We start from the raw sequence: 12578 nt of genomic DNA, 5'->3' as shown, positions 1-12578 counted from the left end.
CTAATAAAATATAGTCCACTATCCAGCCCAGGAGAAGATGATAAACAAGAGCATTCTTACAGTAAGTGTAGCGTAAGCACTCATAATAGTCCCTTTTTGGACATCAAGGTGAACAGTCAGTCAAAAGGTTCTTTACCTCCACTGGAGTTTAACTTTCTTGAATTATAGCTGTCTTAGAGACAAAAGTCCAACTTAGATCACCCCACAGAGATGTGCAGCACCTCATACTGGAGAAGAAGGAGCTTCTGTTACCTCCTTGGCAGCCAATTCTCTGTTCTGCAGTCCTTCCATACTGGAGGCCATCTTGCCTTTAAGCCAGTACTTGGCAGATTTGGGCAAGGGGAGAAGGCAAGGGTATCAGAGGGATGTTCTGATTAATTTACAAAGATTGCATTTCAAAGCTCTAAAAACTCATCTGGTGGTAGTAGTGGCAGTGAAGAACACACTATATTTCATCAAGGGGGTATTCTTCATCTCTTGAGTCTTGGCTGTCACTCTCTCATAGCCTTTCAGACCTTCTGCAGTTCTCAGTGGGAAAGTGGAGGTGTGAACTCTAACACCTGTTTGGTAAGGGGTCATCTGCAGAATGAACTGGACTGGCTACTATGGCTTTTATAACCTGCCTTCCTTTCTTTAGTCTACACAAATTTATTTTTTAATTTATTTTATTTATTTATTTATTAATCTCTCCTATGTTCTGCTAGTATTAATGTAAGATTTAAAAGGACTATGAAAGATAAAATTTCTTGCTTTCAAGCTGAATGATGAAAAACAGCAATAAATCCATTCTCCAATGAACTATACTCAATTTCCTCAGTTGAAAACAAGTGCCAAGTGACTTTTAAAGACAAGTGTGGGACAATGCTAATTAACTGACAGAAGAAGTTCCGAGGTGAAAATGCACATGTATCAGAATCTAAAAAAACAAGGTGCACTTATCTTACAGGGGTTCTTCAACCCCTTAGTTCCACACTGAAAACTACAAATGTTTTCAACATCAAGCTACTGATGACAGCCAATTAAATATGGAATCAAAAGCCTCAGAAAGTCTTGACAAGTTTGTGGCAGTTTCAATATCCTGCATAGTTAGGAAAAAGGAGAAACCATAGGGTAAATAGTGAGAGCATTAGAATTTTATTTAACTCTAGGTACCATGGGTTTGACATTAGTAGGTAAGATTCATGAATGAGCAGCCATACAGTTTTTTGGTCATTGTGCTTCCCAAGCACCAAAAATGGAGCTATTTTTACTATTCAATTCCATCTTTAATAAGCTAGACAGATCCTGCTGCACTCTGTTTTGTTTCTAATTTATCAGTACATAATTATGCAGTTTACCTAGTGTGAGAAGCAAGTAATTATGTAGTACCAAGTTTATATCATTGTAGGACTACAACATGCACATTCTACTTAATGTAGCTCAAGCAACAGGAAGAGAACAGTTATGGATGGAGACTTGTCATGTTCACATTAACTATGGGTTTAGAAATCTTATTGGGCAGGTACCTACAGCAGTTCTTCAATTGGTATTGGAACATTTCACGCATGCACAAAGTGCTACAGTAGAGAATGAAGCGGAAGAGGCAGCTGGATGGAGAACAAAGGGGAAATCAGAGATGGGATGATGCCATGTATCAGGGAGGGGCAGGTCTCAGCTTTCCACAGTAAGTCTCTGCTCTGTGAGAGAGGCCTGCTGGGCAACACTTTTGTTCTCATGACTGCGAAGTTTGGATATAACATCTAGAAAGGCCAAATCCTGTACTTCCTTGTGTAGAGATTCTGGAAGACAAAAATAAGACAGATATGCTCCCGTTGATTCTAATTTTACTGTACAATCTATCTAAAACACAGACCCAAATGTTTATTTTGTGAGACCGAGTTATAAAATCAGGGGCGATTCTGGAAAAAGACGCAGCAGCAGCCTAACAATGTCTTTTTTAGGGGTGTATAATAATAATAATAATAAAAATAAAAGAACCTTTACTTGCCATATTTATATAAAGATAAATCAGATGTCAAGTTCTGCAGTCTAAGGTTGATTAGGGTAATGAGTTATACTTAAACACAGCTTGTTGTGTGATCTCAAGGTTCAGTTTTAAGCCTATAACCAGTTCAAATATGAAGTCCAATCACTTATAGAAAAATCTAAGATCTATTCAAATTAATTTTGTGGCAAATGAAAAGTTTACACTTCACATCCTTTCAACAAATTTGTGACACTGGGTCCCTTTTAGGTTTCCTCTCCTCCTGTTTCCTGCTCCATTTAACCTCAATTAAAGGAAAGTAAAGAACTCCTGTTGAGACTCTGAGAACTGCTACAGGGGAGGATTCAGGTCCAGTAAATTCAATTCAATCTATAATCCCCAAACTGACGTGTTTATTTTTATAAGACTGAGTTATAAAACTAGGACCAATTCTTAAGGGATTTAATGTCTTTTTCTAAAGTCTATGATGTAACTATTCTTTCATTCCTTTTATAGCAACATCACCTAAGCGGCAAGAGTGCCTACCTTGACCATGTGCTCTGCATTTCCTGATTATTTAACTTGGACATTTATACTTTGCATTATCCTCATTCTTTCCTTTTTTAACATATGAACTAATTTTTAACCAAAAGTATATTCAGTTAGCAGCAAATACAGCTTGGGCTTATGTATTTTTGCTGGTTGCCCAAAGGTACAGGCTGGGTCTAATTATAAGAGAGAATTTTATCAGTTACTGTTTCCTGAAAGGAAACTTGAATATCAAAATTGGACTTTCATGTCTTCTAAGACAGCAGCTACACTAATACTGAAAGCTCCTGAAGCAACAGGGTATACTTTAGGCCATTGTTTATGTGTGAGTGCCCTAGCTTACCCCATCTCCCACCCCTCACAACATCACCTTAGCTTGGTGACAAATCCTTTAGCACGGTTTAGGGGTCAGCCCCATACCAATTATAAGGGGAATGTCACTGGTTAAAGCATATGTTTTTCAATTTAATTTTTATTTAATCAAAATAATACATGAATGTAGTTGAAAACTATTAAGATTTATAGAGAACAATAGCGGATCTCTGTCCCAATCTACTCTAATAATAATAATATGCTATTACTTGTTTTTCAATTTCAGTTATTATCTACTAATGTCTATGGAAGATGAAAATTTATTTGTACACCATCCCCAACCTCTTTTCCTATTTTTTCAATTGTATCATAATTTTAATTAACTATTTAGTGTATACATTAAGACTATGAACTGTGTTCTCAGCTGAACCACATAGTATACTATTATTATATTTTCTTTCCAGAAGTATTAATTTTTCTGAAGTAATTATTTTTTTATTGGTCTGCTTTATTTTCTACATATCTATTAACTTCCCCCAAATCACATGATAGAAATATAAAACTCTTGGTATGGTCAAACTATCAAGTAATCTAACCTTTCTTTCCTGCCTTCACTTCCTCCCTCTCTTCCTTTCTTCTCACTCTCTCTCCTTCGCTCCCTTTTTTAAAAAACTTTTTCTGGGCCATTCTAATCTAGGTTGGTTGTTGTCTGAGTTGGCTGCACAGTAACCATAATTCTTAAATTTGGGCTTGGAAACATTTTCTTTACCAAAGGCGCTCTAACGAATGTGGTTATCTTAAGAGCAGCATTCACTACTTGCCAGGAAACTGTGATGATATCCATGCTGTTCCTTCACAGCATTCACCATCCAGAAGGTGAAGGTAGACTACTGAAGGAGAGAGACTGGGGGTCTAGCTGAGGTTGGCTGTGACTGTGAATACTGAATCCATCAGTGTCTCCCTGCACAAGCCCCTTCAGCATTCTTGAGTGTCTGTCTGGCCTTGGCTGAGAGGACCAGATATCCTTACAAGGAAGATCTGGGTAATGATGATACATGAATTGTATGAACTAACGATATGCCAATAATTCGGAAGATGGGGTAGACATATTTTCCCTATTCTTCCTGCTAAGTACAACTAAAAACCCTTGTATGTATTTAACACTACATAAACAACAAATATAAGAAGACTCTGAAAGGTGGAGAAAAGAAGGCAAACTGGCTAGCGACGTTGGGACCTGAGGAATGACATGGTGGTGAATACTCTGGGCTTTCTTTTTGCCTCATATATCCAAAATTTGGACTGAAAAAGCTGGCAGCATGGAAATGCCAAAGGGTGTGAAGAATAAAGCTCCAACATAAGGGTGCAAAGAATAAAGCTCCAACATAAGCCTTTTTTCTCTAGCCAAAGCACCAGTTTTCTAAAACAGAGAAAACTTTCAGACAATAACCATACTATTCCAGCAGTGACTCCACCCACAACCACGCCAGGAAGGCCAAGTGGGGAGACTAGACTTCCACCCTTGCCAGGCTGTTATAAGGTACTCCAATCCCTCCCAGTGTGTGAGCGTCAGAGAAGGCGGAGAAGGGAGCGAGGACCTTCATCAGCCAGGGAGTAAGGAGGCCCTTACACTCACAGTGTCAGTAAAGATCATATGGGGGGACTGTATTTCCATGCCCAGTCTGTAGTAATGAGGCTTCCCCCCATCACTATGGTGTCAGTAGAGGCATATGAGGGAGCAGTAATGAGGTACTTCTACCCTTCCCAGCCAGGAAGGTATCAGTGGAGGCCTAGTGGGGAGCCAGAATCCCCACCCCCACCCAGCAATAACAAGAAACCCCCCACCTCAGGTATCCACAGAGGTGGAGTGGGGAACCTAACTTCTACTCCCTCTTGGTAGTAATGACGTAGCACTCCCAGCCTACTTTTCCTTTGCCTAGATGTCAGAGAAAGTCAGCTAAAACAGGTTTAAATGAGATCCAGAGTCTCATAATGTAATATCCAAAACACCCAGGTTTTAGTAGAAAAATCATCTGTCATATCAAGAAACACAAAGATCTAAGCTGAATGAAAAAAACAAAAACAAAAAAGAAAAACCACACCAAAAAAAAAACCCATACCAACAGATATCACAGTCAAACTTCTTAAAGCTAAAGACAAAAACAATCTTGAAAGCAGTGAGAAAAATGACACATTAATTTCTCATAAGAAACTGTAGAGGCCACAAAGAAATGGCACAACATTTTTCAAGTGCTGAGAGAAAAGAACTGTCAGCTCAGAATGCTACACCAAGGAAAAATACTTTTCTCAGGAATAAAAGGGAAATCATAACAGTCCTACATGAAGGAAAAGAGAAATTTGTTGCTAGCAGACCTACCCTAAAAAAATGGCTTAAGGAAGTTCTCTAAATGGAAAGGAATTGATTAAAAAAAAAAAAGGAAGCTTGAACATCAGGAAGAAAGAACACAGTAAGCAAAAATGTGGGTAAATACAATAGATTTTCCTTTTGACTTTTCTGAATTATATTTGGTGGTTGTAACAAAAATTAGAACAATATCTGATGTGATTCTAAATGTATGCAGAGGAAAAAATTAAGACATATTACAAATGAGGCAAGGAAAGGGGAGTGAAAAAGAGTAAGGTTTCTATAGTTCACTTGAACTGGTAAAATGACGACACCAATAGACTGTGATAGTATGCATGTATAATGTAATACCTAAAGCAACCACTAGAAAAACTATAAAAGGAGCACTCTAGAACACTATAAATAAATGGAAATGGAACAAATGGATATATCAAAATAGAACTCTAAAAAATGTCCAAGCAACTCATAGGAAATCAAGAAAAAGAAAACAGAAAAAAAACAAAGTACAGAAAACAAAAAATGAAATTGCAGATTTAAGCCATAACACATCAAGCATGACATTAAACATAAATGGTATAAATACGCCAATTAAGAGAGACTGACAGAGAGGATTAAAAAACATGACCCAACTATATGCTGTTTACAAAAGACTCACTCTTCAAATATAATGATATTGTAGGTTAAAAGTGAAAGAATAGAAAAGATCTATCACACAAACATTTACCACAATAAAGCAGGAGTGGCTATATTAATATCAGATATAGTCGATTTCAGAGCAAAGAAAATTAGCAGGACAGAGAGGGACATTACATAATGATAAAAGGGTTGATCCACCAAGGCGGCACAGCAATCCTAAATGTATATGCACCTAAAAACAGAGCTGCAAAATATGTGAATCAAAAACTGCTCGAACTGAAAGGAGAAATAGATAAATCCACAATTATAGTTGGAGACTTCAACACCCCTCTCTCAACAGTTGATAACAACTAATCAGATAACCCAGAAAGGATACAGAAGAACACCACCACCAACCAACAGGATCCAATCGAAATTTACAGAACACTACACCCAACAACAGCAGAATACACATTCAAGTGTCCATGAAACATATACCGAGATATGCCAATGATTTCTAGAACAAATTCTTTAGTTAATATCATACATACAAAACCAGAACTTGTTCTTTATAATCATAGTAAGAATCTTCTGTGAATATTTTCAGTGTAAAAGTAATTCTCTATTTTCCATTAACTAACTTCTAATGCACTCAAAACCCAAAGCCACCATTTACTATGACAGAAAAGTGGTAAGACTGCACCCTGTCAAAGGCGGAAAACTTATGAGACCCAGAAAAACAAGGCAGTACCGTCGAGTTCCAGCTCTCCCAGGGTTCACTATATTATTCTATGTTTAATGTCAACCGTATGTTGATGGAAAATACTTACCAGATCCCATGACAGCACAGATCAGGACCATGGAATTATATTTGATTTCAGGAGCACTTCTCTCATCTGCTAGCAGTCTGTGTAAAATCTGTACAAGTTTAGCACTTTCTAGATCTTTCTCAGCAGTGCCTGGAATAAGAAACAAATGAAGTATAAGTTATAATCAACGTGTGTGAACCTGGTACAATCTAGCTAAACACTGCTCCTTTTCTAAAAAGTGACCATGTGAAAACTTTCCAAAAGGGACTGAAAACAACAATGACTTAGATATATACTATTAAATTCAGACCTTGTGAAAACAGTAGAACTAGATATCAGCAGACATTTCAGGAGTTTGGGCTTAATATTCAACATTACAACAGTGCTTTTAATATGAGGCAATTAAAATTTATTATGGAAAGCATTAAACATACACAAAAACAGAAAAGATGGTATAAGTGATACCCTATGTACCTATCACCATCTTCAAGAATTATTATGGCCAATGTTCTTTAATCCATCTCTACTCTCATCCACTCATTCTCATCCATCCCAAATAATTTAGGAGAAAATCCTATAAATCAGGTCATTTCATCCATAAACATAAGTATGTATCTTTAAAATATAAGGACTCTTAATACAATTCCTATCAAAATTCCAGCAGTTTTCTGTAGACACAGACAAGCTTGTTCTAAAACTTATATGGAAAGGCACAGGCCCTAAAATAACTAAAACAATCTTGACAAAGAAGAAGAAAGTGGAAGGAATTACTCTACCCTATAGTAAAGCTTGTGCGAGCAATGGTGGTTCAGTGGTAGAATTCTCGTCTTCCATGTGGGAGACCCGCGTTCAGTTCCCAGCCAATACACCTCACGTGCAGCTGCCACCCATCTGTCAGTGGAGGCTTGCACATTACTATGATGCTGAATAGGTATCAGTGGAGCTTCCAGACTAAGACAGACTAGGAAGTAAGGCCTGGCAATTTATTTCTGAAAACCAGCCAATGAAAACTGCATGGATCACCACAGTCCGATCCACAACTGATCATGGGGACAGTGGAGGACCGAAAAGCATTTTGTTTCAATTGTGCATGGGGTCACCATGAATCGGGGACCAACTTTATGGCACCTCACAACATATTAAGGCTTACTATATAGTTACATTAATCAAGGCAGTGTGTATTGGCAGAGGGATACACACATAGATCAATGGAACAGAAGACCCAGAAAAAGACCCACACAAATATGCTCAAATGATTTTTGACACAGGTGCAAAATTGATTCTGTGGAGAAAAGATACGTCTTTTCAACAAACGGTGATGGAGCAATTAGACATCCATAGGCAAAAATAAGAATCCTGACCTAAACCTCGTACCTTATACAAAAATTAACTCAAAATGGATCACAGGCTTAAATGCGAAACATAAAATGATAAACCTTTTTGAAGAAAAAACAAAAAATAGATACCACTGACCTCTCTGACAGGGATCACAAGAGAGGGTCCTGGACAGAGCAGGAGAAAAAATGTAGAACAAAATTCAAATTCACGAAAGAAGACCAGACTTACAGGTCTGCAGAGACTTGGAGGAATCCCTGAGACTATGGACACTCTCCTAACTCAGAAATGAAACCACTCACGAAGCCTACTTTTCAAAGATTAGACAGGCCTATAAAACAAATGGTAACACACATGAGGAACATGCTTCTTAGTTCAGTCAAGTATACGAGACCAAATGGACAACACCTGCCCAAAAGCAAAGACAAGAAGGCAGCAAGAGACAGGAAAACTGGACAAACACACACGGAGAACCTGGGGTGGAAAGCAGGAGAGTGCTGACACATTGCAGGGATTGCAACCAATGTCACAAAACAATCTGTGCATAAATTTTTGAATAAGAAACTAATCTGAGCTATAAACTTTCACCTAAAGCACAGTAAAATTAAAAAAAACAAAAAACAAAAATCTTTGGGACCTAAATCCATTGCTGTCGAGTCAATTCTGATTCATAGCAACCCTACAGGAGAGAAGAGAATGGCCCGATCGGGTTTCCAAGGCTGTAATCTTTAGGAAAGCAGAGGGCCATAAACATCTCTTTATGACTTAGGACTAAGCATAGAATTCTTAGAGTTGACACCAAAACCACAATCCATAAAAGGAAATAATAATAAACTGGACCTCATCAAAATTTAAATAAAAAATTGCTCTGTAAATGCCCATGTAAGAAGCCCTGGCGGCACCATAGTTAAGCACTCAGCTGCTAACCAAAAGGATAGCAGTCTGAATCCACCCAGTGGCTCCACTGGAGAAAAGACTGAGTGATCTGCTCCTGTAAAGATTACAGCCTAGGAAACCCTATGGCGTAGTTCTACTCTGTCCTATAGGGTCACTGTGTATCGGAATCAACTTGACAGCAAACAACAATAACAACAAAAGCCCACGTGAAAAGGATGAAAAGACAATCTACAGACTGGGAGAAAATATTTGTAAACTGCATATCCAACAAATGACTAGTATCTAGAATATATATAAAAAAACTCTCAAAGCTCAATAGTAAAAAAAAAAAAAATCCAATTAGAAAATGGGTAAAAGACATGATAGACATTTCACCAAAGAATATATATAGACACCAAATAAGCACATAAAAAGATGTTAAACATCATTAGCCATTAGGGAAATGCAAATTAAAACCACAATGAGCTATCACTACACAGCTCTCAAAATGGCTAAAATAAAAAATAGTGACAACACCATATGCTGGTGAGGATGTGGAGAAAGATCACTCATGCACTCTGGTGGGAATGTAAAATGTATAGCCACTCTGGAAAACAGACAGTTTCTTTTTAAAAAAAAAAAGAAAAAAATTCAACTGTGATACATACCAGTAAGTGTACTTCTGGGCATTTATCCCAGAGAAATGAAAATTTATGTTCATGCAAAAACCTGTACATGAATGTTCATAGCAGCTTTATTTTTAGGAGCCCAAAACTGGAATCAGTCCAACTATCCTTCAACAAGTGACTAGTTAAACAACTGGTGGTACAAACCTTAAAAGACTACTCAGCCATAAAAAGGAATGAACTATTAATACACAAAACAACTTGGATGATTCTCCAGGTTATCATGCTGAGCAAAAAAAGTCAATCCCAAAAGGTTACATACTATATGATTCCATTTATATAATATTTTTGAAAAAACAAAATTTCAGTAATGATGAACAGATCAGTAGTTGCCAGGGGTTAGGGACAGAGTGGAGAATGAGGGTGGGAGGGAGGTGGGTGTGGTTATAAAAGAGCAGCACAAGGGATCCTTGTGGAGTTGGAACTTTTCAGTATCTGGATTGTGGTGGGAGACACATGAACCAACACAGGTGACGACACTATATGTAACTTATCACACACACAAATGAATACAAGTAAAACTGGGAGTAATCTGAGTAAGATTGATGGATGGACCATATCAATATCATGGATGTGGTATTATACTATAGCTTTGTAAGATGTTCCACTGGGAGAAACTGAGCAAAGGGTACAAGGGAGTTCTCTTATTTTTTACAATTGCATGTTACTCTATAATTATCACATACACATAAAAGATAACGACTCTTAAAAATATACTACTGTATTTTTATAATATGTATTTTTATAATTCGTAGGATAATTTTATACTATTATCCTAGAAAACAATTATAACAGCTCCTTAATCAAACAGCCAGTAAGGATACAAAGTTGGAGAAATACAGTTTTCAAAATATGATGTATATTAAAAAGGATATAAAGATGCACTGCCATTTTATATAGTTTTATGGTAAAGTGACCTAGGCAAAATGCTCAGCTATTTGCAAGATGATGAAATTACAGCTTGTTTGGAAGATACCAGTAATGAAGGGCACAAAACCAGATTCATCCCAGGATGGGAAGTCAAGAATATTCTGAAATAGATCCATCACTTTAAGCCATTTAAAATCAGACCATGTTTCCAGATTGGTATTAAATGTCCTCACTGATTCGAACCCTTTCACAGACTTCCCCTTAAAGGTGTCTGGACTTCTAGATTAACTTGCACAATGTACCCAAATCACGTGGGAGATGGAAACCATAGACTAGGCTAGGACTAGAACCGATCTCCCAAGGAGTCATACAGACCAGTGCCACCAAAGCATCTCTAACTACAACATCAAAGTCACTGTGAGCAAGTATAAATGTTCTTGAAGTCTTCTATTTTATCTTTAATATCCAAGCAAATTTTATATCCTACTTACAGTATTTCTATGATTTTTTAAAAATTATAAATTACTTTAAAATGTAAAACTCTTTAAGAAGACAGAAATTCCCATCTTTCATACCTCAGATCTGAGTAAATCTGACACTGGAGGAAGATGTACCATGTTTACCTTCCTAGGATGAGTCTGCTTGTCCCAGTTTGAGAATTATGGACATAAATCATCAGTGGGAATTAAGAGGTGAGCAGTTACAGTATTTAGTGAAACAGCTTCAAACCAAACAGGACACCGCCTACACCAAGTCTACAGTCCCCCTTTGTGTAAAGTGACCTTAGGTCTTAACCATCTGTTTCAGAGACTGGTTTCTGAGTCAAGGGTTGCCATCCAGAGGCTAGACGCTTAAGAGCTAACGTCTCATGAAGAATTTTGCCCAACAGGAATGCTCTGTTAGACAGAAACTAACTGAATCAATTAGGCTCTGCTTCTGGGGAGTTCTGAATGCAAAATACACAAAAGAATAACACAAAAGATGAGAATTCAGAGTGAAGGCAATGCTACAAAGCAACAGGAACCATGGTGACAGGAAAAGAGAGATTAGAGGAGACAATCAGTAGTAGAGACAGCAAGCTGAGATGGAAGAAAAGGGCTGAGTCACTGGAATAATAACAGATTGCTATACTTGTTATTGAACTCTAACAGTTTCATTTCTCCATGAAGCCTACTGAAAATATTTTCTGTACCTCCATGTAGTCTTAAAAGTAAGTGGCTATAACCTAAGGTAATATTTGAAAGTTAAACTAACCTTAACGCACTGCCCTTAAAATGTTGCCAAAAGCACAACCAAAAGAAACAGCTGTGGTAACAACTATATGGAGTTTGATTTTCCATATACGCAGGTAAAGGTGCAGATATATACTGGCAAAATGCTTCCAATCAAGATTCTGTCTGACTTCTATTTCATTCCTGTGCTTCTTTTTATCCAGATAAAAATAGGAGAAAATAAGTTTGTCACTGGGGTACTTACCCAATTCTAAAGCTGCTATTAGTGCCAAAGCAACAAGGGCTTCATTTTGCATTATTACATGTTCACTAGTTGCCATGGTAACTAGATGCTTGATGCCACCACTCTGTACAATGGTTTTAATTACATCCTACAATAATAAATATCACAGAATTATAAAGTTTAATTTTGAATGTAAAGAAACTGCATTATAATCAGCTAATTTACTGTTGGGTGGTTTTCTGACAGTATCCTGTATGAATCATTACATTTAACCATAAATGTTTTCTCTTCCCAGATGAAAAAGGTTTCATCTTTAAATAAATTCATTAAAAGATGACAACTTAAATTGCCTAAGTGGAAAAGACCATTGCAGTTCATATCCAGTGCAAGGAATAGAGTCCCAGAAGCTACCAAAGCCAAAGAAAAATGTCACTGCCCCAAATGTGGCTTGCCACAGGATCAACAAAATACGAAATAAAAAATGTTCTTCTTTTAAAATTTTCTATCAGTACCAGGTAGTTGTTCTCCAAATGCTATGAGTAAATTTATTTTTATTTTTTTGTTTGTTTTGGTAGCTTTTACCCCTTGGTTGGACCTGGCAAATATGAGAACTGAAACACACACACACACACACACACACACACACACACACACACACACAAATGGACTTGAGCAGAACTTAAATGCAAACTCTGTCTCCTCCTATTTCTCATGGTGCCTACAGCTTTGGACTCTCCAAGGCA

At 37.3% G+C, this 12578-nt stretch overlaps 1 protein-coding gene across 1 annotated transcript in view; it reads right to left on the bottom strand.

Annotated features, from left to right (window-relative positions):
- Positions 1-6: 6 nt before the first annotated feature.
- RAP1GDS1 (Rap1 GTPase-GDP dissociation stimulator 1) overlaps positions 7-12578 on the bottom strand; it is a 155238-nt gene continuing 142666 nt past the window's right edge. Inside the window, exons 13-15 of the mRNA XM_023725189.1 lie at positions 11857-11983; positions 6635-6763; positions 7-1778 (exon numbers count right to left, since the gene is read on the bottom strand). Of these exons, the coding sequence (XP_023580957.1) occupies positions 1651-1778; positions 6635-6763; positions 11857-11983 (384 nt within the window). The 3' untranslated portion in view covers positions 7-1650. The remainder of the gene's footprint in view (positions 1779-6634; positions 6764-11856; positions 11984-12578) is intronic.

This window comes from Trichechus manatus, unplaced genomic scaffold, assembly GCF_000243295.1.
Source record: "Trichechus manatus latirostris isolate Lorelei unplaced genomic scaffold, TriManLat1.0 scaffold00291, whole genome shotgun sequence".
Lineage (NCBI taxonomy): Eukaryota > Metazoa > Chordata > Mammalia > Sirenia > Trichechidae > Trichechus > Trichechus manatus.
The sequence above is the reverse complement of the archived record's forward strand: the minus strand, read 5'-3'. Positions and strand labels throughout refer to the sequence as shown.